The sequence below is a fragment of the Jaculus jaculus genome, chromosome 1, assembly GCF_020740685.1.
Source record: "Jaculus jaculus isolate mJacJac1 chromosome 1, mJacJac1.mat.Y.cur, whole genome shotgun sequence".
NCBI lineage: Eukaryota > Metazoa > Chordata > Mammalia > Rodentia > Dipodidae > Jaculus > Jaculus jaculus.
The window spans coordinates 233,577,680-233,603,120 of record NC_059102.1 but is presented as its reverse complement, the minus strand read 5'-3'; the positions used below and the strand labels follow the sequence as shown (position 1 = coordinate 233,603,120).

Here is a 25,441-nt window from a genome sequence, read left to right as displayed (position 1 = left end):
TCAAAGCAAGGAGGTGAAGGCTTCCTCAGGGGACCCCTGGGCAATGAAGAATTGACTGGGGTAGCCTTTTAGATCTTTCTGGGACATTGTTCTGTGGAGCCCTTTGCTGAGGGTAACTGAGGGGAAACACACATTTGACTTCCTTACTTAAAGAGTGCTGGGCAGACGGCTTTGCATGTGAAGGGCTCTGGGGGCTCCTGTTAGGTATGCCCAATTCAGAGATTCTCCTTCCAAGGTGGGATCATGTCACTCAGAGTTCTGTCCCTGCACCTACCCTGGCACCATGACAGGCCACCAAGGTGTACGGCTTCCTCCCTCTCCCCACCAAAAGACCATGTGATGCTGGAAGTCACAGCAGCATCCATGGTGCCACTACCTTGGGCTCAGTGTGAACTGTCTACCTTTGGCCCCAAGCCAAGCCACACAAAGGGCTGATTTTTCTCCCCAGCATCCTTGCTTTGAGTTCTGCACCGGGACTGGGAGCAATTAGAAGCTCCAGGCCCAGTGCTGGCCACAAATTAGCTGGATTTATTGAGCTTCCCACACTGCCCTGGTCGTCCTCCTCCCCTGTCCCCCTCTAACCTGCTCCTCCATCTTTCCCCTGCCCAGAAATGTCACCTGACAGCTCTGAGAGGACAGAGTGGTCGCTGCCTCAGGAGGGCACCGTCAAGTCACAGCATACAATTTTCATGATTCCAGGGTGGGTTTGTCCCACTGTTCTTCATTACCGCATATGATGGGGTTGCTTTTATTAAGATTATATGGCTTGGAGGAGTGTCACTATTAACTATTTGCTAGAAAAACGTCTTTTTTTTTTCTTTTTCCTTTTTTTGAGTTTAGCTCAATGTTCTTCCTTTCTGCTCCTTTTCTTCCCCTCTCCCACCTGCCCTTTCTTTTTGTTTTCCACTCATCATAGCCAAGCCTGCACAGGTAGGCCGCGAGCAGAGCCAGCTGCTGCATCCCTGAACCTTGTGGGGTTGGGCTTCAAGCTTGGACAACTGGGAGGGGAGTCACTTCCTATACTGATGGAACACCAAGAGCAAGGGGCTTGTGACAGAATGTCAGCCTGAGGACAGCAGAGTAGTGCTTGAATCCTTGGTGCATTTGCAGTGCTCCTAACAGTGGGTAACATCCAGTAGGTGGTTGGTAAATGTTTATTGAACTACAGGTGTGAAGTTTTGTATCTGATAGGGCCACAGCTGGAAGGGGGGGAGCTCATTGTGGATCAGGATCTGGGTGGACTAGAGTTGATGTCACCTGGAAAGTGGCTCTGCCTGGAGACCTCATAATCTGACCAGATCATAATATACCCTCAAGTTCAAAGTGTGGAAACTGAGGCTTAGAGGTGTATGTCACCAAGGCACACAGAATAGACACGAACCTAGGTTCTAAGTGTCCAAAGAAGGGATACCCTTATCATCACACATTTGACTTCCTTACTTAAAGAGTGCTGGGCATGTGAAGGGCTCTGGGGGCTCCTGTTGGGTATGCCCAATTCAGAGATTCTCCATGGGGCTCCCTACTGCATATAGCTCTCTATAGTGTATTTTTTGGCTTTTTCTTAAAACTTGAAGTTAACATAAAAATCCAGTGATAAAAGTAAAGACTTCATTCTTTTTGGAGAAATTTATTTAATTTTATTTGCAGGGTGTGGGGGTAGAAAAAAATAAGTGCTCCAGAGCCTCTAGCCACTGCAAATGAACTCCAGATGCATGTGCCACTTTGTGCTTTTGGCTTTACCTGGGACTGGAGAATCAAGCTGTGGTTGTTAGGGTTTGTGGGCAAGCACCTTAACCTGCAGAGCCATCACTCCAGCCCAGGATGCCTTTTTTTTTTTTTTAAAGAAAGTGTAGGGCTGGAGAGATTTCTTTCTTTCTTTCTTTCTTTTTTTTTTTTTTTAAAGGTGAGGAGGTTATGGCGCATACATTTTTACATAAGTCCTCCAAATCACTTTTTTAAAAAAATTATTTATTTATTTATTTATTTAGGAGCGACAGACACAGAGAGAAAGACAGATAGAGGGAGAGAGAGAGAATGGGCGCGCCAGGGCTTCCAGCCTCTGCAAAGGAACTCCAGACGCGTGCGCCCCCTTGTGCATCTGGCTAACGTGGGACCTGGGAAACCAAGCCTCAAACCGGGGTCCTTAGGCTTCACAGGCAAGCGCTTAACTGCTAAGCCATCTCTCCAGCCCTTCTTTCTTTCTTTCTTTTTTTTTTTTTTGTCTATTTTTTATTTATTTATTTGAGAGCAACAGACACAGAGAGAGAAAGACAGATAGAGGGAGAGAGAGAGAATGGGCGTGCCAGGGCTTCCAGCCTCTGCAAACGAACTCCAGACGCGTGTGCTCCCTTGTGCATCTGGCTAACGTGGGACCTGGGGAACTGAGCCTCCAACCGGGGTCCTTAGGCTTCACAGGCAAGCGCTTAACCACTAAGCCATCTCTCCAGCCCCTGGAGAGATTTCTTAGTGGTTAAGGTGCTTGCCTGTGAAACCTGAGGACCCAGGTTTGACTCTCCAGAATCCATGTAAGCCAGATGCACAAAGTGGCGCATATAACTAGAGTTTGTTTGCAGTGGCTAGAGGCCCTGGCGGGGCATGGGTCCATTGGGAGTCTGGGTAATGGTGGGCTTTCACACCTATTTGAGGCTTTTATGCTTTCTGTATAATAGTGATGTCTCCTTTCCTGGGCCACAAGTCACAAGATGAATGATCGCAGTGGCCACCACATTGCTAGCTATTTTTAGCTTTAGGATCTAGAATGTCTAGATGTTCTCTGAAGGTTCTAATCATTTCCAAGGTCAGCTGAGGCTCTGTGTTGGACTTGTCCCTTCATGGTCAGCCAGCATGTCACATCCAGCAAGGCTTTTACAAATGTGGGTTTCCATCCCCTGAGCTATCGGCCCTGACTGGGGGCCCAATGGGCACCCCCATATGACCATCCAGACATTACTTCCTTGTTTGAGTGGGAAAACTTGGACAGCAAGTTAATTGTTAAAGTGTTTGCCGAGCGCCCTGTTGCCAAAGGCACCTTAGGCTGAGTGTTAAATGCTAGTCGGCACTGCTGATACTGTAAACCTGCAGATAAGTAATGGTTGCCTCGGAATACAGGGCTGGCAGCGGTTCTGTAAACAGGCTGCCTAACTGGGGCTGCAGGGACCTGACCCTGCCCTGGGTCCTTGTAGCCCCATCAGCTTAGGTTGCAGGAGAAAGTCTCTGCATGCACCGCCGGTGGGCTTGGCATTGCAGCTGAGCCAGGTCTTTGACCCAGAAGCTTCCAGGTCTGAAAGCACATTTTTGCCTCCCTCTCTCCCCGCTAGGAGCATGCCTGTAAGATGCATACAGGCTGTTAGGATGGAGTATAAAATTTCTACCTAAGAGACTGTTGCACATGGCAGGTGCTTCCTGCTATGTTTTCCCCTCAGCTACCTGTAGGGGGCGAGCACGGGAAAGGTGGACTTCCGAACTATGGAGTGACTGTATCCCTGCTGTAATAGCAGCAGTCATAAGCTGATGACCGGGAGCTACCATCTTCTCGTCTTATGATCATGGCACCAGGCCTTGTGCTTGTTACAGGCTTTATTTGCTTATTAAAATAATGCAACACAATTAAATGGACCTCAGTAGAAGTGGCTTGTCTGCAGTCCCTACTTGCTAAATGGTAAAATGGGGATTTGAACCCAGATAAGCTGAGTCTAAAGCTTGTAGCTCTTTTTGTTTTTCTGTCAGACCCACAGCTCCTTAACTGTGAAGCCAGCCATCTACTGCTGGCGTGGGCTGTGACTAATGACTGCCTTTAGCCCGGCAAATTGGCTCTGTCAGAAGTGAGCTCCACACTGGCTTCCTAATGCTTCTCGGACAGTTGGACTCCTTGGTCGGCCCCTGGACATTCCTGGAGCTCTCCCTGGCCGGTTCTGCTTTCTGTGGAGGCAGAGGGCGTGGCCTCCCACCCAGGTCTGACTGGGAGAAGGGGCAAGAAGAGGAGCCTCCCCAGCATTGGGTGGCTGCTGTCTCCCACTCTCACCCTGACTTTCTTGTCTCCCCAAGCACCTTTCTCCCCAGAACATTTCCTTTTCCTGTCTTCTGCTCCTTTCTCCTTCCTGGAATGACATAAATGCCCTGTATTTATATTGGTAGGTGGTGCCTAGCTGGGCATACATGCCATCGTAGCTCTGCACTCAGTGAGCACCTCCTCCCGTTACTTGGCAGCAGGAGCCGGGTGCTGCCAGCCTTACTCAGTAATTTGCTGGCACACCAGGAATCAGAGACTCAGGTAACTTCTCAGGTCATCCATAACAGAGGTCAGTAGCCTCTAGAGAGCTGTCCTTGGAACCTAGATCCCTATACCGTGCGTGGCTTGGTCCCTTATTACTTAGATTTTCACTTTATCTTTAGGCTATCCACCTGCTCATTCACTTACTTACCTCACAGTCTTCATGTGGACTTTGAGGCCACCAAGATAAATAGGACTGGAAAGTGCTCTTAAGTGGTAGCAAACACATGTAATTCCTTGCACACACGAGACACTCAGGAAACACTTGTGGGATGAAAGCAGGAAGAGTGAAGAGTGAGTGAGGTTTGTGGTTGTCGGCACTAGTGTGATCTCTTTGGCTCTGTCCTTGGGGTGTAGTGGCTGCTTCTGGCCTCCTGCCTCCATTACTGTGTGATGCTTGGCTCTTAGGTCCCAAAGACAGAGTCCCTTTTGTGGTCCTTGAGAGGTTCTTGGTTGTCCAGAGTCCTGCCCTGCTAGCCTGTATCCCGCAGTACCTCCAGGAAGAGAAGGGACCCTTTCTTTTTCTGGTGCAGTGCTTTCTCCCCTGCATACTGACCAAGCTGGGATCAAGGGACCTTGCTGCTGTTTCCAGCTGAGCCTCCCTCAGCTGTCCCTGGAAGCCAGGGAGACACTGAGGACCCTGGCTTGACAGCTTGTCGAAGTCCCTGGGAGGTTCTCAGGCCCACAGTCTGAGCCCCTGAGGCCTCTTCCCTCACCCATTTTCCTGACACTGGAAAACACCAGTCCTTCCTTAGGAATCCTCTTTTCTTGTTCTCTGTAGTGGTTAGGTGGGGATCTGGGATCTGAAGACCTGGGTTCAAATCTAGAGCTGCCTTTCCTGGTGCATGCCATGTGTTGTTTGCTTGCTGCCCTGAAACTTGGGGATAGATGTTGTACCTGTGAAAGGGTATCCCGAAGCCTCAAGGAGCCGCTAGCAGTGTCACCTTCTTCTGCTAGGACGCTGGGCCACCTCCCTCTATCCCTGACAAAGTCTGCCGCCCCTTCCCTCAAGAGGGCGTGGGGCCACTTCTCTGGCTACACAGCACGTTTGGTGGAGTCCCATGGACCTCCTGTGCATTGTCACCAAGAGTGAAGCTTTTTTTCTGGAGGACAATGGCTTGGTGAGAAAAAAGGCATCACCTTTCCAAAGAAAGGTGGTTATTTATGGCTTCTGCTCACAAATACTCCTTCAAGTCAATAACGTAGTCCGGACACTGCATTTTCACAGGGGAAGGTCTTGTGGGGTGTAGTGGTATGGACATGCAGGAAGAAGCTGGTGGCATAGACAGCTGCACTGTGTTAGGCTAAACTTACTATTGTTGTCATTATTTTAAAAATATATTTTATTTATTTGAGAGAGAGAATGAAAGAGGCAGATAGAGAATGGGCATACCAGGGCCTCTAGCCACTGCAAATGAACTCCAGACCCATATTCCACCTTGTGTATCTAGCTTCATGTGGGTACTGGGCAATCGAACCTGGGTCCTTTGGTTTTTGCAAGCAAGCACCTTAACTGCTAAGCCATCTCTCTAGCCCCATCATTTTTCTTAATATTTTATCTATTTATGAGACAGAGAGAGAGAATATGCCAGGGCTCCAGCTGCCACAAATGAACTCCGGACACGTGTGCCACCATGTGCATCTGGCTTATGAGGGTTCTGGGGACTCAAACCTGGTTACTAAGGCTTTGTAAGCAAGCACCTTAACCACTAAGCAATCTTTACAGCCCCTAGGTAAACTTTTTTGAGAACATCAATATTTAAAATTTTTTTTTTCTCAAGGTAGTGTCTCACTCTAGCCCAGGCTGACCTGAAATTGACTGTGTAGTCTCAGGGTGGCCTTGAACTCACAGCGATCCCCCTACCTGTGCCTCCCGAGTGCTGGGATTATAGGCATGTGTCACCACACCCGGCTTTTACTTTTTTTGACCTAAAAGGATGCATCTTTTTATGGTCCCTGTTAATACCATCTCACAATAAATAGTGTTGTGACACCTGTCATCCGCTTGTCCCTACTCATGTGAATGTGGAGACCTGCCTCTTTGAGACCAGCTAATTCATCTACTTGCTCTGCATTTGTTGAGTAGCGGAGTGTGTCCATCTGTACCAGAGGCCGGGGAGGGGGTTGCACTGAGCAGATGCAGACAGCCATCCCCTTGTGCAGCTCACAGTCTGCTGTGTGTGGGGGGTTGTTTCGGACTGCAATGTAACCAGCCCCCCCCCCCCAACTCAATGGTGTAGAGTGACAACCTATACTTTCTCACTGTTCTTTGGGCTGCCTGGGTTTGGGTGGAAGGTGCTGAGCACTTGGTGATTTTTGCCCTGTAGCAGCCATATGGCGGGGGCTAGAGTCATTTGAAGCCTATCTTGCATTGGCGAACTCCCCATGGCTAATAGTTTGTGCTGGAGTCTGGAACATCTATAATGTGGCTTGAACTTCTCATAGCCTGGTAGCTGTGGTCCCAGGAGAGCCAGAAGGAAGCTCCACGCTTCTTCCCAGCTAGCCTCACATGCCTTGCACCATCCCTTCCTTGGCATTCTGTTGGTCAAGACTGTTACAACAGCTGCCAGCCTGAAGGGAGGTGTGGCAGGGAGTTAGGTCCCTCTTCTGTGTGGGGGAGCCAAGGGCTTTCTGCACAGGAGCAGGTGGGATAGAAACTCTTGGCATCTCTGGAAAGTGAAGACTGTCACAGTGAGAGCTGAAGCAAAGTAGTCCACAGAAGTATGAGCCCCCTTGGTGCCAAGTGCTCTGGCACCGGAGGGGGGGGAGGCGGAGGGAACTATGGGGACAGAGAAGCTCAGTGACGTTGGTGCCCAAACTTCTGGGGATGTCTGTTAGGTGTCTGCTCCTCTGACAGGGAACAGGCAGTATGAAGACCCGGGCAGAAGCAGCTTGGCAGTTCAAAGAATTGAGGTCTCCTGTGGCTGTGTGAACAAGTGGTGGTAGGGCCGAAAGGTCATCAGGGCCCTAGCGGAACCTTAGAGACATGACCCGGCCTTCCGTGTGACTTTGATGGTGTGTGCAGACTCCCCAACATTTGGCTCACTGTTTTTCATTGAGTGTCTGCTTTGAGGAAACTGTGTAGTGACCCTGCCACTTCCCTTTTATTCTTGCCTCAGCTTTGTCACTTTGTAGAGCAGAACTGTGCTTTCCTCACCTGTGGTATGGGGACCAGGTAAAGGTGCCAGGCGTCCATCAAGGGCTCAGTTGGCGCTGGTGGCTCTTGGTAGCTGACTGGGCAAGAGCTGTGAATCTACAACATTGAGTTATTTGAGGTGGGCTGTGGCATCTGGGAAGTGGGGAGCCATGTCAGTTTATCTGGGGAGCCGCTGCTTTCTGGTTTCATCTGTTTTCCTATCCCATGCATGTGGTTGGGAGGGAGATTCCAAGTCCACATAGCTTGTGAGGCCTTGATTGCTATAGACAGCGCTCAGGAGACCTCGGTGGGGTGGGTGGGAGGAAAAGGAGCTGGTCAGCCTGTTTGCAGGATGGCTTTTACAACCATAGAGTCCTTGACAGAGGAGAAGTGAGCCAGCTACCTCTCCAAGCCTCCTGACTGCTGTGTGGGACCCCTAGGTGGCTGGAGGGACGAGTGGGTCAGCTGCAATTTAAGCTCAGGAGGCTGTTGTGTTGGAAGCATGCGGTAGCACTTGGGGGCTAGGACAAGGTCAGGTCTCTCCCTCCTCTGGACGTGTCCAAACTTACACCCAGCCTCAGGGAAAGGGCCAGAGGATTCTCTGTAATTGAGTAGGGGAGGAGTAGGTCAGGCAGGGACAGCCCTGACTAGACAGAGGAATAGGGAAAGTCAACCTGCTGGTTCCTAAGGGATTCCTATGTCTGTTTTGGGTGGGCCTGGAACAGAGGAGACCCCAGGGTGTACTCCAGACCTTACCATCCTCCAAGACTGCAGGCGGCAGAGAGCTAGATTCTTAGCAGGTGAAAGATACAGGCTCATTCCTTGAATGGCTTGGAGTGATTCAGCAAAGCTTCAATGTTTTCCCTTGCTAAAAGGAAATTGACACGTGTGTGTTCACATGTGTGTGCGTGTCGTGTGTGTGCATGTGTGGTGCGCATGTGTGGGTGCATATGTGTGCACTTGCATGTGGAAGGTGACAAGACAGCGCCAGGGGTTGTCTCTCAGGAAGCTCTCTACATTTTTGAAGACAAGAGTTTCCTTGTCCTGAAGCTTGCCATGTATGTTAGGCTGGCCGGTTAGCAAGCCCCGGGAATCCACTCACGCCCATCTCTCTCGCGCTAGGGCTACAGTGCACATGCATGGCTTACAGGGATTGAACTCAGGTCCTCATGTTTGTGAGCAGGCACTTTACTGACTCACCTATGTCCTTAGCCCAGAAAAATAATTCCTTTTATTCCCTCCCTCCTTCCCTCCCTCTTTCTTTCTTTCTTAATTTGGTTTTTCGAGGTAGGGTCTTGCTCTAACCCATCTGACCTGGAATTCTATGTAGTCTCAGGGTGGCTTTGAACTCACAGCAATCCTCCTACCTCCCCAGTGCTGGGGCGCCACCACGCTTGGCTTATTACTTTTCTTGATAGTGAGGTGATAGTGTCCCACAGAATCCCTACAAGGGTGCTGGGTCATCAGGGAATACCTGTCCTCTACACTTCTGCCGGCTGGTGGAGTCTTCCTCTCTTCACCTTCATGAGGTCAGGCTGCAGAGCTTGAGTCCGCTGTCCTCCGGGAGGCTGCGGGATGAGCTCTGGGCCCTCGTCTGTTCCGTGCCGGCTCCCACTTCTGCCCCTTTGCCCTCCTCTCCTCCCCCGCCCCTTTGTGCACAACCACCCGCCTTCCCATTAGTAGCCAGACGTAGGGGAGGTGACAGTTCCTTAAAACAGATTTATACTCTTGGATGACTTTATGGGTTTTTGCCTTATAAAAACCCGAGAGTTGACATTCTGATTTATCTACTCCCGAGTCAACAGGATGTACCAGATTTAAAGAGATCAAATGCGGTGTAATGTTTGTGGTTCCAGTTGTGGATTTGATGAGCTATTATAGAAAGCGCTGCCAAGCAAATATGGCAGAAAAAGGGGGATAATTTAAATATGTCTATTAAACTGTGTGTTAAGTAAAGTAGCACAGGCATGGTGTGGAATATGACTTGTCATCTGGAGAGTCGGTAGATAAGGTTAGAATTATGATTCTTTTTTTATCCTCTACAGTTTTTTTAAAGGAGAGAGATAGTAAACTAGGAATTTCAGAGACCGATGCTTGTCTGTGTATCCGTGTTGTGTGATGATTATAATAGTGAAGCCTCCAAATGATGCTTCTGGTTTCTTTATTTTCTATTTCTCCACATTGCTGCTGGTGCCGCAGATCAGATTCCCTGAGATAAATATGCTGCCTAGCTTTTAATGGGATTTCTGTATTGCTGGGGGTTGGCTTGTTCTGATAATAAAAGAACCTAAAAACTGTACATCCCTTAATTGGTAAGAAGAGAGATGTTTTGATGGGCCACAAATGGGAGCATTGATTTTCACTGCCTCCGCCGTGTGTCCTGCGCTGCTCCTCACCATGAAAGGCGGCAGCTGGCTCTCCGATGAGCTGATTTGTGTTCCCAGGTTCTGGATGTCGGGGGGCTTGGAAGTGCGTGTTCTGGGCAGATGGGAGAAATAGAGTCCTTATAACATTATCTATTTCTAAATTGAAATATTTATGGGACTGAGGTTTCTACCTCAAATTGAATGCATTCTTATCTTCATGTCCCTTGCTTTTGCTTTGGTGACTGGACCTCGGGCATTTGAAGGTTGCGTGCTACTCCTTTTGCTGTGACTGTGCTATTGTGTGCATCCAGAGACACGCATATACACATGTATGCACCTTTACATGGGCATATGTTTATTTGCATCTATATATTTATGCATGCTTGAGATCTCTTTGGTTTAAATCAATGCTGCCAGTTTTTGACAAGTGGATCTGTTTTCCAGGACAAGCGTGTTGGGGAGAAACAGTGCACACAATGCTTTTCCAAACCCAGGATTCCTGTATTTTAGTAGGCAAGATTAAACTCACTGGCATTAGGATTACTGATATACTCTGTATACCATTTTTTACAAATCTTTTTAACATTGATTTACAAGTTCTGCTAATATATAAGTTCGAGGCTGTGGCTCTGTTTCCCCACAGATGTGTAGTGACGTTCACTAGGTAGATGTCAGGATGTGGAAGGTGCTGGGATGTTGCCCACCTGGCTGAATGCTGGTTCCTTTTCTGTAGGACTTACCGAGCTGTCACTTGCTGTGGAGTGCTGGGCAACATGACCTTTAGAATTCCTTTTAGCTCTAGGATGTATGAGACTATGAAATGAGGCGGTGGCTTTGCAAGACATCCAGTGCTACTCAAATTCAGGGCCTATGTGATCATGAGTCACTCTCCTCCACTGGCTAGCCGCTTACCACGCAAAGGCAAATATTAATTTAGAGTAGCTGTTTGGTCACCCAAAGCTGGTGCTCACTGTCTTAAGCAGCTTCGTGGTCACTGAGGGACTGGAAATGTTTAGGTCTTATTGTTGTTTTGTTTTGTTCTTTGGAGTCAGCTCTAAATGGTCTTGAACTCGAAATCCTCCTGTCTTAGCCTTTGGAGTGTTGATTGCAGGCATATGCCACCATCCCTGGCTTCATTCCAGTTTTCGATTTGACTATCTTAAGTCCTCTTTGAGAGTTGGGATGTCATTGTATTGTGAGACCTGTGATGTGGAGGGCCAATATGGCTGGGGTTCCAGCTTTAACCTGTAAGGTTTGGTAGAAAACTACAAGATGAGGTGTGTTAGGAGTGGCTGCAGGGACTTTGGAGAGGTGTGTCACAGCTTGAGTGTTTAGGAGACAAACGCTGAGGAGTTTTCACCTCATGGAGGGGTTACAACCTCCAGTAGCCATGCGCAGAGGAAAGATGACAGGAAGTTCCTCTAGAAGATTTGCACCACAAATTAAAGAATGTAGTTGAGAATTACTGCACCACATGCCACAACCCTCCCCCCCCACCATATATTAATATACTGAGAGATGTCAAGAATAATGGACCCCGGGAGGCAGAGTAATTAAATGTATCTTAATAAATGCTGGGGGATTCTTTTAAACCCCTTTCCCAAGACCCTACCAGCTGACATGGACTGTATTCTTCCTGTTGGCAGGAGGCCTAGAAGGAGAGCCAGAGTGCGATCGGAAAACCAGCCGTGCGCTGGAAGACAGGAACAGCGTGACAAGTCAAGAGGAGAGAAATGAGGACGATGAAGACATGGAGGATGAGTCAATTTACACCTGCGATCACTGTCAGCAGGACTTCGAGTCTCTGGCAGACCTGACGGACCACCGGGCCCACCGCTGTCCTGGAGGTAATGCTAAATAGCGCCGGGATTCTGACAGGTGGTTACATGGATAATTGGACATAGCAACAGCTTGAAGCCTCAAGTGAGATTAAAGAATTAATAATGTAATTTTACAGTTAATGTCATTTTATTGTGGTGTCTTGGGTACCCTGCATTCTCCTTTTAAATAAAATTAAAAATAAAAGCAACAGCTTTCTAGCAGGCAGGAATTAGGTAGAAATGGCCTGTCCCTGTCTCTGCCTAACAGTACACTGCAGTACTTGGGATGTAAATGAGTGGGTCTACACCCCACATTTCTGGGAAGCCTTTTGGAAGCCTAGCAATTAGGAGGTTGTTAGTGCAAAGCTAAGCAGCTTAAGTGTGGAAAGCTATGCAAAGCATGAGCTATGAGGAAAGGGCTTGTGATGGGGGGTGGGTGGGTGAGTGAGAGAATTAAAGAAGCCAAGTATGGAAAGGACCTGGGTCCACCTCTGGGCTTGACCTCTTGCCTCAGAGAAGCAAAATGCTAGAGATGACTATAGCTCCATTCTGTAGACACCTAGCACCTTGGAGCTAGTGTTCAGGGTTGTAGGACCATCAGAAATAGCTTATAGTGGGGAAGCCAGGCATAGTGGCCTGCACCTTTAATCCCAGCACTCAGGAGGCAGAGGTAGGAGGATCGCCATGAGTTTGAGGCCAGCCTGAGACTAAAGCCTGGGCTAAAGCAATACCCTACCATGAAAAACAACAAACAACAAAATAAGATCAAAAGAAATAGCTTACAACTTCTCAAGCTCTTTCTTTCTCTTTGTGTGTATAGGTATATTTGTTTTTATTTGTATGTGCGCGCCTGAAATAAGTAGAGAACTGGGGCCATGTATATTCCTTGGGGTGTGGTAGCTATACTATGGGGCCATACACATTTTTGAGCTCTTAGATTTATAGAGAGAACCCATAGTAGTTGTGTTCTTTATTCAACCATCCTGAGATACCCTCTTTCATTAAGGTTGTTGATGAAATAATTTAGATGCTAAAGTTCTAAAGGGGATCTGTCATCCACTTGCTAGTGAATTTGCTAATAGAAAGCAGATTAAAACCCAAAGCTCTTGCTTAATCTGCACTTCAGGCAATCTTGAAAATCTGAAGCTGAGTGTTTTGGACTGCTATGACTTGTCCTCTAGTGTCACAGATACCTGCACAACCCTGGCTAGAGCAAGTCCTGTTCTCAACTTTTGGAAGCAATAGTTAGAGAAGACAGTGGTCCTGTAAGGGCTTTTAAGGTTTTCAACTTTTTAGTGCTCAGGAACCTAAACCCCAACCTTTTGAAATTTGTGATGTTTCACCTCAAGGCAGAGACAATGGTTAACTTACAATTATAAGGGTGGAATGGGGAACAGACCTATGGAGTTGTCTTTTCCAGGCCCCTCATTTCTCAAGATAAATACTATGACAAGAAGCTATACTATTTCCTCTATCTAGATCACATTCCCATTTGGTAGCTGAGCTAGGTTTTTCTTTTGTTTGGATGCTGGGCTATAGGCTCAGGGAAATAAGAGATACTAATGTATTTCTTTGATTTAGCCAGTGAGGTGGAATCTTAGCTACTTAACTGTAAGAGAATGAAATATTGTCACTGATTTTAAAAACAACTGCTCAGTCTTCTAATCAGAGGATCTTATTTTTATTTTCTCAGTGGAGAGTAGTGAGCCCCTTGGATGTGGTCAGCCTTCTGCTGAGCAGTGGTCTCCTATCTCTGCAGGTCCTGGAGTGGGACCCCATGCTCATCACATTACCTTCCTCCAGCCCTCATCATCAAGTTGAGTCTCATGCTTGCCCACCACACTTTCCAGAATGTTAGTGTATTTAGTTAGAAAGGAAAGAGTGGGGCTCTGGGTCTGGGGTCTTTGTCAGAAATAAGAATAGGTAGCTAACTGTTTTAGCCATGTAGGCTTTTCTTCCTACTGGCTGGCTTTTCTCTCTGCAGAGCTCCACAGCAGCCCGTTTGCAGAGTCCCTCGCCACTCATATCGATGTCGGCTGTATCTACTGATAGTCCTGCCTGCTTCCTAACAGGACCCCACTAACGACATCCATAGGGACGTGATAGCCAAGAACACCCCCCAAACCCTGGAGCATTGGAAGGGAGTCAGAGTACAAGAAGCGACCTTACCTAATAGCATCCCCGAGAAATTCATTATCGCCTGGTGAAGGTGTGACCCAGTCTGAGAGTTTCCCTGACATGGATGAGACATGTGAAGAATTTCCCCCAGGACTCCAGTTCTCAGGATTACTGAAATGGACCATTGGGAATTGTGTGGGTACTGCTCCAAACCCTTCCCTACCTAGGACACATACCTTTCCATTGTGCCCTGGTTTGTCAGCTCTTGTGTGTATGTTGCAGTCAGGCTGAGTTGTTATGATCCCCTGGCCAGTCCTAGCTATTTGCCTTATCAATTCTTGTATTTTAAATATATTTTTATTTATTTGTGAGGTGAGGTGGGGGTGGGAGGGAGAGAAGTATGTGAGCCCCAGAGCCTCTTGCCACTGCAAACAGACTCCAGATGCATGCACCAATTTCTGAATCTGGCTTTATGTGGTTACCGGGGAATCAAACCTGAGTTGGCAGGCTTTGCAAGCAAGCACCGTTAACCGTGGAGGTATCTCGCTAGCCCTCAGTTCTGTTTTATGCATTAGGCTTTATCGTAAGGTGTTGTTGGAAACTTGGATTCTGCCTCTGTATGAGAAGTAATGTAAAAATGCAATAGCTGGCCTTCACTACTCAGGCTTTATCCAGGGGCCCCCCCCCCCCCCGATGCTAACCATGGGTCATTTGACAGAAATTAACCAGCTCTGATTCCCTCTGGATGCTGTACAGGGAGGGGTTGGTGTAGGTGCATCCGCTCCGAAGGGGAGATGGGTACTCCACAGACATGCCAGAGGGGCCCTTGCTGGGTGAGGCCGACTGCACAGCTGCGGGAGCTCAGCTGAGGTTTCTGTCAGTAAGCTAGGTTCATGTAAGTCATAAGCCCCCAAACAGGATAAAACCCATGTCTTTTCTAGTCTCCTACTCAACACCCAGTACCGAAGGCATTTGTGTCTAAAGCACAAATGGGGCTTTCTCCATACTAGCAGCCAATCCACCAAACCAGTGTGGTATCCTCTGATGCAGTCAGCCTTGACAACGTCTGTTTGGAGACAGCCTTGAATGCCACAGGTTGAGGGCTTAGTCCAGGGATCGCTCTGTTGTGCACTTTTGATGGGCGTTGCAAGCTCAGGCTGTGGCCCGAGCTTCTGACTAACGGGCTATAAAGTCATTCTCTCCTTGGGTTTGAAACAGTTTGCTAAAGTGGCTCAGAGTATTCAAGGAAACGTTTCCTTAGCTTGTTACAAGATACGTTGCAAAGGATGTGGACGCAGAAATGCATGGGTGCGGTTTAGAGAAGGTCATGACACTTGAGTGGATGCCACCTTTTGAACCACCTGCACGTGTTTCTCTTTCCAAAGCTCCCAAGCCCTGACCCTTTGGGTGGGGTTTGTACAAAGGCTCACGGTATAAGCATGGCTGGTTAGATCGTTGGCAGCTGGTGACTAGTGTACCCTCTAGCCCTTTTCCCCTCCCTGGAGGTTGGGGACCAAATGCATACTTCACAATATCAAAAACTGGTTGGGCAGAAGAAGGACCTGTGCTAGCAAGTTTTTCTTTGCTATGATTTGAGAAGGCAACTTAGAGTAGGGACTTACTTTGGCTCATGGCTTCTGAAGTAGTCATCCTTGGCCAGCTGGTTTCATTGTTTCTAGGCTATGGTGAGCTAGAACATCAGGGAGAAGAGTGAGCAAAACTGCTCATCTTGGGCTGGAGAGGTGGCTTAGCCGTTAAAGGCGCTTGGCAGCAAAGCCTGTGGCCTGCGCTCCATTCCCCAATACCCGTGTAAAGCCAGATACACAAAGTGGCGCATGCATCTGGGATTCATTTGCAATGGCAGAAGGCCCTGGAATACTCATTTCCTCTTTCTTATTCTCTCTCTCTCTCTCTCCTTCCTTGCAAATAAATAAAATAAATATAAAAAAATGTTAAAAAAAAAACCCCTCACCTCGTTGGTGGTCAGGAAGGAAAAGGGCTGGAGTGGGAGGGGACATGCCAATGTTGTTACATCCTTCCAGGGAAAACCCCCAGCAATTCACGTCCCCTAACTGGGCTCTACCTCCCGGTGCATTCACATGTAGCTGTGTAAGTCTGAGTTCTCATGATCACCACCCCCAAAGCCCATCAATTGCCAATGAAACTCTCCACATATGAGTAGGGGACGTCTCAGATTCAAACCACGATAGGACCTCTGGACTTGTTTTGAAGCAGTTGAGAGTGATGGTGGAGAGGGGATATACTTGACTCGCTTAGAATTTGGGGGAGGAGTCTAGACTTGAGGACCATCCCAGGTCGAGGACACTCGTAGTGGAAGTAGAGTCTTGCTGTCAAAGGTGTCAATGAGATTCCTAGGGAAGATGCCCATCGGGCGCCCTGGCCTCCACTGAGGGACGCTCACTTTCTGCTAGAGCCTCAGAAATGTCTTAAACAAAACAAAACTTGTTCACCTCATTGGTGGTCAGGAAGGAAAAGGGCTGTGGGGTTGCTGGAGAAATGGCACTAGGTTTGAGTCCCCAGTACCTACGTTAAGCCAGATGCACAAGGTGCCACATGCACCTGGAGTCGGTCTGTTGTGTCTAGGGGCCCTGGTGCACCAATCCCATCCTCAAAAAATAAGTTAATTAGCAGAAAGGAAATGCCTTCTTTGTTGTTCCCTGGTGGGAATGGTGGGCTCAGCTCATAGGTTGTTGAGGCATGGATTTGAAGAACTCAGAGAGTCACTTCAAAATCCAGTCTTCTCTGTTCTTGTTTGTTATCTCCTGCCCACAGGACAGCACGTGTCTGCACGCTTGGAGTCATGAATACCTAGGATTCCCACATTGCTCTGTGTTCTTCATGTTTGTTTCTGGGAGGTTGGGGGTGGGGCTGTTCCTTTCCAATAGCTGTGTTCAAGGGGAGGGAGTTTGGGTGGCTGGGGCCATGTCCGCATCCTATCAAACATGAAATTTTGACTCACAGCATTGAATGAGTCTTTATAGTGCTGACTTGCTGGGTGTTCTGGGCTTACCTGTGTACCTGTAACAAAGATATGATTTTTTGGGTGTCACATCAAGAAATGGGTTTGGTAGTCTGAATTGCTGCACATAGAAAATTCTTCCCTGCTACTGGTTCCACTCCCTCAAGTAATGTCAGGACAATTAGTAGGCTGAAGTTGGCTTTCATATGATTTGTGAAATGCTGGATATTAAACACTTTTTTCCCCCCCGAGATAGGGTCTCACTCTAGCCCAGGCTGACCTGGAATTCACTATGGAGTCTCGAACTCACAGTGATCCTCTTACCTCTGCCTCCCGAGTGCTGGGATTAAAGGTGCGTGCCACCATGCCCAGCCTGGCCATACAGATGTGAACACTGGGGATGGCTGGCGCGGGGAGTGGGTAGGAGGGAGCATGAGTGCGGGGTGGGATACGGGACACCACCGATTTCATAATGCTTCTCTGGGACTGCCCTGGCTTCCGGAGAAATAGGTTCTTTTTGGCCACAAGGCAGATTCCAGTGTTATAATGTGCCATTGAAGCTGGACACCATCGACATTTAGTGTAGAATCAGATGGCATCTTCTGTCATTTCCTAGCACCTATGTTACTTTTTGAGGCTAGTCTATGATTTCAACTGACCTCCACTTTGGCCTAATTGAATGGGACTGACCTCCCGAAGATGCTGTGCGTCATCCCTGCCATTGTCTTGGACCTGACTTTCCCAGCAGTTCTCCCGATAGCATCCAAAGAGGCTATTGCTCCTGCACTGTAGCAGTCCTGGCCCCTCAGGTTGAGCACTTGGTGGCTTCCGGAGGTCTGGGCCTCTTTGCTAAAGGGATAGCTGCCATACCAGGTACTTTGTCATTGTTCTGTAAAGGGAGAAGCACACAGCGTCTTTGGAGGGAGGCTGTGGGGTCGAATGTGGGCCGCAGGCATCTGCACGGAGTGTTGCTGGCCTGCAGGACCAGCCCTGGGGCTGAGCCTCAGCTGTTTTCACCTCAGCTGCCTTTCCCACATCCTTCACTTGGTCCAGGCTCCATGCTGGGTGCACCGGGGCAGTGCTGAAGCCCATGCGCAGGAAGCCAGGTTCTGGACCCTGGGGGAGTGTCAGAGGTGCTAAGCGGTACTTCTTCCTCCACGCTGTGGTGGGGACCGCTGTCCTGCCACTCTGCACATGTCTAGCCTTCGCTGCACGCGGGGCTTTCACCGTAGGGTCGCCTGGCTCAGGACAACTCTCTATCATTGTTGCTCTCTCTGCAGCCCCCACCCTCCTAGCCCAGTTTCTGCAGCGACCCTACAACAGCCTGTCACCTTCATTGCCCACGTCCCTACTACCACTAAGCTTTATGAGGACCAGAGCCATGTTAGTTGTATTCTAGTAAGTTCTAGCCCAGTGCTTGGCAGACAGTGGCGCTTAGGGTGAGTGAATGAATAATCACTTGACAGTCACAAGAGCAGGCACTGGTATTTCCCATTCCTACCCATTTTATGCATTGGCCAACCGAAGCTCAAAGTATTAGAGGCTCTCACTCAGTCACAGAGCTTGGAAATTCCGTACCGTTCCCCAAACCACATCCATGCATCTCTGCACTCACGTCCTTTGTAGCATATTTTTTAAAGGTTTTTAGTTAATTAATTAATTAATTTATTTATTTATTTGAGAGCAACAGACTGAGAAAGAGGGAGAGTTGGGGGTGGGGTGGGCGTGCCAGGGCCTCCAGCCACTGCAAATGAACTCCTGATGCGTGCGCCCCCTTGTGCATCTGGCTAATGTAGGTCCTGGGGAATCAAGCCTTGAATCTGGGTTCTTAGGCTTCACAGGCAAGTGCTTAACCACTAAGCCATCTCTCCAGCCCTGTAGCATATTTTTTAAAACGTATTTTATTTTTATTTGAGAGAGGGAGGGAGAGAGCGAGCGAGCAAGCAAGAGCGAGAAAATGGGCACACCAGGGCTTCCAGATACTGCAAGCAAACTCCAGATGCCCTGGGGAATCAAACTGAGATCCTTTGGCTTTGCAGGCAAGCACCTTAAACACTAAGCCATCTCTCCAGCCCACTTTGTAACAAGGTAAGGAAAATGTTTCCTTGAATTCTCTGAGCCACCTAAGGAGAGAATGACTTTAGTCTGTTAGTCAGAAGCACAGGCCACAGCCTGAGCTTGTAATTCCCATAAAAAAAATACACAACAGGGCTAGAGAGATGGCTTAGCCATTAAGGTGCTTGCCTGGGAAGCCTTAGGACCCAGGTTTGAGACTTCAGGACCCATGTAAGCCAGATACACAAGGCGGCACATGTATCTGGTTTGTTTGCAGTGGCTAGAGGCCCCGAAGTCTGAGCAGCTTGCTATAAAAGCACAGACAGGGAACTGTGAGAAATTCTAAACCAAACTCGAGACACAGCTTCTTTTTTTGAAGACCCAACTTAAAAAAAGACAAGTGGGGAATTTGTTCAAACAACAACAGAAAAAGAAGGTGTTCCCCTTGGGTTATTGCTGCTGCCTCTCCTCCACTATTCCTTCCTGAGGATGGAGGGCTGTTCCCAGACCTTCTGGAAGGCCAGCCCTCCTCTTCTGGCGAAGGTGAGATGTTGCTGTGGCAAACGCTGAGTGGAAAGTTAATTGTACCCTGGTTTGTTCAGCTGTGGCCAGAGTGCCCTGTGGTCCCCAATTATAGTCTGGGGCTACATTCATGGGGCTGGCACATTTGTGGCCTCACTCTGTCTGATGGCTGGCTAGGGCTTGCCTTTGTGCGCTGGGTCAGGCCCCTTTTTTCTGCTCTTTTGGCAACAGGGTCTCTCCCCACCTTATTGTGTGGGGCACCCCTTGTACTGGCTCTGTTTGGGTAACATGGAGCAGGATCAGAGCCAGCCGCTGGGTGCTATGCTGCCAAATACACAGGTGCAGGGTGAGACTTCCTTCTAAGTGTGGGGAGCCACAGAGCGCCTTCGTGTGTCAGTCCATGCTAAGCAGTGCAAAAGGCCTGGGGTGGGGAGGCTTGTGCACAGTTAATCCTACACATTAAGTGCTTTGAGTATTGATAGTATCCTGTTAGAAAACAGAACAAGAAATGGTGCGTCTGGTATTGACCACAAGATATATAGAAACTAGGGTCACAAACTCACTGATGGCGAGTGACAGACACGCATGTGTAGTGGGGACAGACAGACACAGCTGGCTGCTGAAGGGCACAAAATAGGGCATAAATCGATCCATTTACCCTAAGTTAATCTAATGTTAGTGGATAGAACAGGTAGGATTTATCCGGAAGTAGATAGATCGTCTCAGGTTCCTGAGAAGAAGTAGGCACAAAAGTGTAGGAAGGTATATTCAAAAAAAGCAATGTGTGTGTGTGTGTGGGGGGGGGGGGGATGTTAACCAAATGAATTTGTTCTGGAGCCAGCAGAATCTAAGTGGCAGGGAACAAACCAGGGGGGTTGGAGACAAACCCAGAAATGCACCCAAACACAGCTGGATGCTTTTAGAGTATGGGGAAACCTAGATCACTCAGAAATTGAGATTAGGATTAAGAGGGTGGCTGTCCTGAAGAAAAGGAAATTGGATTCCTCCCTCACTCTTAAGGCCAAAATAAATCCCAAATGGATCAGTAATCTAAACAGAAAAAGAAAACAAAACTACTGAAAGAAAACATAGGAGGCATTTAAAAAAATTTAATAGGAACACAGTGAGGAAGGCCTCTCTAAATATAACCCCAAACACAGAGGCCATAAAACAGGAGACTAAAACATCTTAACTGCAGAAAAAAATAAAAAACTTTAAGAAATCTGAATTGCAACCACCGTCATAAATCAAAGCAAAGACACATATCACAGGCAAAAGACATTTTTCTTAATATGTAAGGAACTCCTATAAACATTACAGGACAGCCAATAAATCAGCAGAAAAACAGGGCAGAGGTGCAGCGAAGCTTGCTTGAGATGCCCGCCCTGCCCAAAGCTAAGGTCCTCTCTGATTGGTTGATACCACACTGGTGGTTAGATATTTTGAATATCTCCCATGTGCAAAGGATAGAAATGGAAACAGAAAAAGAAATACTAGTGGGATCTTAAACATTTAAAAAAGATCCAGAGCTTCGTTTATAATAAGAAAACTATAAATTGAAACTACAGGGAAATACCGTTTTTAACCCACCAGATTGTCAAAGATCACAAAGCTTGCCAACCCATCTTGCTGATAATGGTCCTTGGTGTTCAAGGCTTAGTTCTTACTTTCCTATGTGTTCCCAGGAGTGCCTTTGCCTGTGGCTAGAGCATACAGTAGGCACTCCATAAATACTTGCTCATCTTATCTACAGCCTCTTGCAAGGCAGGCGGAACATGCAAAGGCCTTGGTTAAAGTGCTTTGAGCTCTCAGGTAGCTCCATCAAATGCTGCGTGAATGGTGACTGGACATGGTAGGTCTTCAATTAATGTTGTGTCCTGGAAGAGAAGCTCAGGATGGCTTGTTTACCTCACCAGTGTTATTTAGTGTGGGCTATGAGCAGGGAGCCTTGCAAAGACTGTCAGAGGAGGAGTCTCCCATTTCAAAGACATCATTGACTTGTAAGATGAATGGCCTTAGTGACTTTAAAGCAGCACCCTCTTAGTGACTTTCAAAGGTGTTTCAAGGGGCTGAGAAGTTGTTCCTTCTCAGTCTCCCAGTAGAAGTTGACGGTGTAGTACGGGCCTGGTAGTAGGCTACCATCTGGGAGGGGCAAGGCCGGGAAGACAGCTGGCCATCCTGGCTGAGGGGCGGGCTGTACACACCCTCCCCCTGATGCCTGCCCTCTGCCCCCAGCTTGCCATTAGCAGACACGGGGAGGCCAGCAGGCTTCCATGGCATACAGGTAGTTCTAAGCTGGTCTCCAGAAGCATGCCTGAGTCTCTGGCCGCCTGCGTGTGTGGAGCCCACGCTTCAGTGCCTGACAGTCCGCGCGCCCTCTGTGACTTCGCAGATCTGCCCACCACCTTCCGCCTGGTCCGATGGCACCGGCCGACGCTGCAGCCCCACTGTCGGCTTCTCGGCTTCTTCACAACCAGGTGGCAGATCAGGGGCCGTGCTGGGAAGGACAGCCATGTCTTTTGCCTTCCTTGGTTAAGTCTGCTTTGGTGTGTGAGTCTGGTGGGTCCTGAGGCTTCTCCAAAGCAGAGGAAGGCTTTTACTTGTCTCCACCTCACCAGCTTGGCCACCTTGCCTCCAGTCCACATCCCTGAGCTTCCTTTGGTGGGCCGGGGAAGAATCAGGCACAAAGTGTAGTACGCGGTGTGCCTTTTGGAAACGCCTCTGGGATGGACCACGACGAACGCAGGCTGAGATGGGTCTGGGAAATGAGGGAGGCATGGCGGCTCCTCATAGGCAGGGCCCTAATTTCAGTTGCCATCTGAACAACTTTCGTTGGCTTCCTGTTGTTGGGCATGGATGTAACCAAGTGGGACCTTGAGGTCTGAACTCCAGCTGGCCCCAGGTTGGTGGCACACGTATCCTGGTAGAGTCCGAATCCAGTTTTGCTGTTGTGAGTAGAAGTATGGAGGTGTCCAGACAGCAGGTTGTGTGTGTGTGTGTGTGTGTGTGTGTATGTGTAAATCAGTTCCAATCCTGCTACTGACCACAGGGAATGTGTAATCTGGCTGGAAGATGAAGTAACAATGACCTGTTTAGTTGTCTTACACACACACTATGTCTAATGTACTTGAAAGGAGGAGGAGAGAGGTAGGAAGAGGCAGGGAGAGGGAGAAGGAGAGAGAGAGAGAGAGAGGGAGGGAGGGAGAGAATGGGTGTGCCAGGGCCTCCATCCACTGCAAAGGAACTCCAGACACATGTGCCCCCTTGTGCATCTGGCTTATGTGATCATTGGAGGATTGAACCTGGGTCCTTAGGCTTCGTGGGCAAGTGCCTTAACTGCTAAGCCATCTCTCCAGCCCTTTATCTAACATACGTTTGAAACTTCACTCAGGACTGGAACTGATTTGCTTAGAGAACTGAGAAATATGGCTGGCTTCAAGCCTGGTTCTTCAGGGTCTCCAAGGACACTGTCCCCAGCCTTTTTCCACATAGACACCTTTGCTAGGTGTCTCCAGTCAGCTTAGACCCTTGACTCAGCAGTGGCAACAGAATGAGTAGCCTCTTTCCAGTGGTCAGGGAAGAACCCCCCACTAGAATAACCAAGACCAGAACTCAGCCCGCCTATCTTCACTGTGACCGAGCAAGGTGGATGCACATCACTGTGTTACTGGAAATGGCTATGCCCATTCATATGGCTCAGCGTGGGGGAGTCAGGTGGCTCACATGGACTGGACCCTGGTTGGGGAGGTGGGAAGATGGAGGCCAAGCAATCTAGCCATCTTTTCCAGGGGGTAGGAATTCCATGTAGCCAAAGGTAAGAGTGAAAGCCTGCCTAACCCAGTGCCAGGCCAGGGTATAGGTCAAGTTCATTCACTTGGCTTTCAGCAGTGTCTGCACAGCTGATCTGAACAGTTTTGGAGGGCAGAGTCCTTTCCAGCCTTAACCCCAGTCCTTTTGGAGCTGTAGAACCGTCCTTTTTAAATTTTATTTTTATGTATATTTTCAAAATGTATTTATTTATTAGAGACAGACAGAGGGATGGAGAGAGAGAGAGAGGGAGAGAATGGGCACGCCAGGGCTTCTAGCCACTGCACACAAACTCCATACACATGGGCCACCATGTACATCTGGCTTACATGGGACCTGGATAATTGAACCTGGATCTTTAGGCTTCATAGGCAAGTGCCTTAACTGCTAAGCCATCTCTCCAGCCCTGTAGAACTATTCTTTCAAGAACAATAGTACCTTGATGGGTAGGGCCAGGCTCTTCATGAGGCAGAACTGGTTCAATGTGACAGGGAGATGGTGACTTGGTCACCACTAGGGGTGTCTGACAATCCTCAGAGCAGTCTCCCTGTGATAAGGGGACTTTGCATTTCTTCTGGGCACCGTGGGTGCCTGCCCATACCTGATGTCAGGCTTACCATGTCTGTGGTCTCCAGACCCACGGACTTCTCACCATTTGGAGTTGACCTTTGCCTTTGTTTCTTGTGGAAAAGTGACTTTGAACTTGAATTATAGCAATGTTCCCCTCTTTAGGTGTCCCTCCAGAGGCCACAGCCTGGCTTCCTCAAGCTTCTGCCTCTTAGTTCCTTGGAAACAGAATTCTGGCATGGGGCACGGGAAAACACCAATCCCCCGTGGTATCTACCAGCATCCAGGACTTCAAAGCAAAGTGTCCTGGCTGAGATGGTATTCTAGTCCTCAGACCTGGGGGTACCTTGGGGTCCAGATAGTGTGAGCGGTGGCTCTGAAGCCATCTGCCTTGAAGGCCAAGTCACGTGGGGTCTGTGTGGAGTCGCCGCCTTCCACAGAAGGTTCTTTCCTTGGTCCACACTGCTTGTCCGGTCCCGCTCCCATGGGCGAGTGAAGGCCAGAGCACCCACTCAGGCCCTGTCACTGTCTCCTGGGGTTCCTAGTGCTACATGGGGATCCCGCTGAATGTCAAAGTCTGCACGTTGTGTTCTCCAGGTAGTGGGCCCTGGTCACTACCACAGGACGGTGAACCAGCTTGGAAGTGTTACAGGTGAGGAGGGTAGGCCTCTAGCTGGGTCCCACCTGGTGTGGGGCAAACAAGGCAAGTAGAGGGAGTCACTGGGTGGGTGTCTATGAGATACTGCCGTGGCCCAAATGTTTCTGTCCTCCAAAATACACCGTGAAATCTATTTCCCAGTGTGATGGTAGTAAGAAGTGTGGCCCATAGGAATTGATTAGGGGCTATGTTATGATAGGATTTGGGCCTTTTCATGAAAGGGGACCCCTGTGAGTTCCTTAGCCCCATTCCAGCCTCTTTCATATACAGAAAAATGAGAAATGAGAAATGGCCCTCACCATACACTGAGTCTGCCAGGGCCTGAACCTGGACTTGCCTAGATTCTAGAAATGTGAGGAACAAATCATCTTTGTTGATTAGCCACTCTGTTTCTGGTGTTTTTTTGTTACAGCAGTTTGGATGGGTCAAGGCATAGCTGAAGACTGTTGGTGACTCCTTACCACGCCTCTTAGTCTGTAGCAGTCCCGCTCCCCATACAAAGGAACCAGCAGCATTTACAGGTTGAAAAAGAGTGGTCCTGAGAACTCTGGCGTCCGTCATGGGTTCGCTCATTCACAGGAGCACCTGCTATGTGTTGGGAACTGTTCCAGGCATTGTTGCATCTGAGCCTTGTGGGGGTTTCATTTTATACCGACTGGCCACTCGACAGCTTTGGTCAGGAGATTCTTAGACTGACTTTAGAGATGGTTGGCTGCTTCCCCTGTGGCCTGGGGGAAATGGTCAAGGCCTTTAAGAGCAGTGTGAGGAGACGAACAAAGAGCACAGGCCGCCCCAACAGAAGTAGAAAGGACACAGTGTCCACCTTGCCATCATGCTGCTGGAGAGACCACAGGTGGAAGAGAGGAGGGAGGCCTTAAAGTCATGGCCGCGAGTTGGAAAGTGGAGATTACTTGGTGGCTGGTGTCAGAAAACCAAACCTGATTTTGTTTATATCAAATAGGGCAATGAATCAATTCCAGTAGTATAAGGCGTGGGGCTTTGAAGATTGGTGGGACCAGTCTTCCTACATGTGCTGTCTGTGATAAATGAGACTGGACTTTTGTGCCAGGCCAGGTCACAGTTTTGCCACAGAGGAAGTCAGGGTGTTGCTAGTGGAGGAAGGTGGGTATTGATTACTGGTA

General features: G+C 48.6%; 1 protein-coding gene across 1 annotated transcript in view; it reads left to right on the top strand.

The window, feature by feature from the left end:
* Positions 1–25,441, top strand: part of Znf423 (zinc finger protein 423) — a 317,240-nt gene that overhangs the window by 80,319 nt on the left and 211,480 nt on the right. The window contains exon 3 of the mRNA XM_004664840.2: positions 11,419–11,619. Within this exon, the coding sequence (XP_004664897.1) occupies positions 11,523–11,619 (97 nt within the window). The 5' untranslated portion in view covers positions 11,419–11,522. The remainder of the gene's footprint in view (positions 1–11,418; positions 11,620–25,441) is intronic.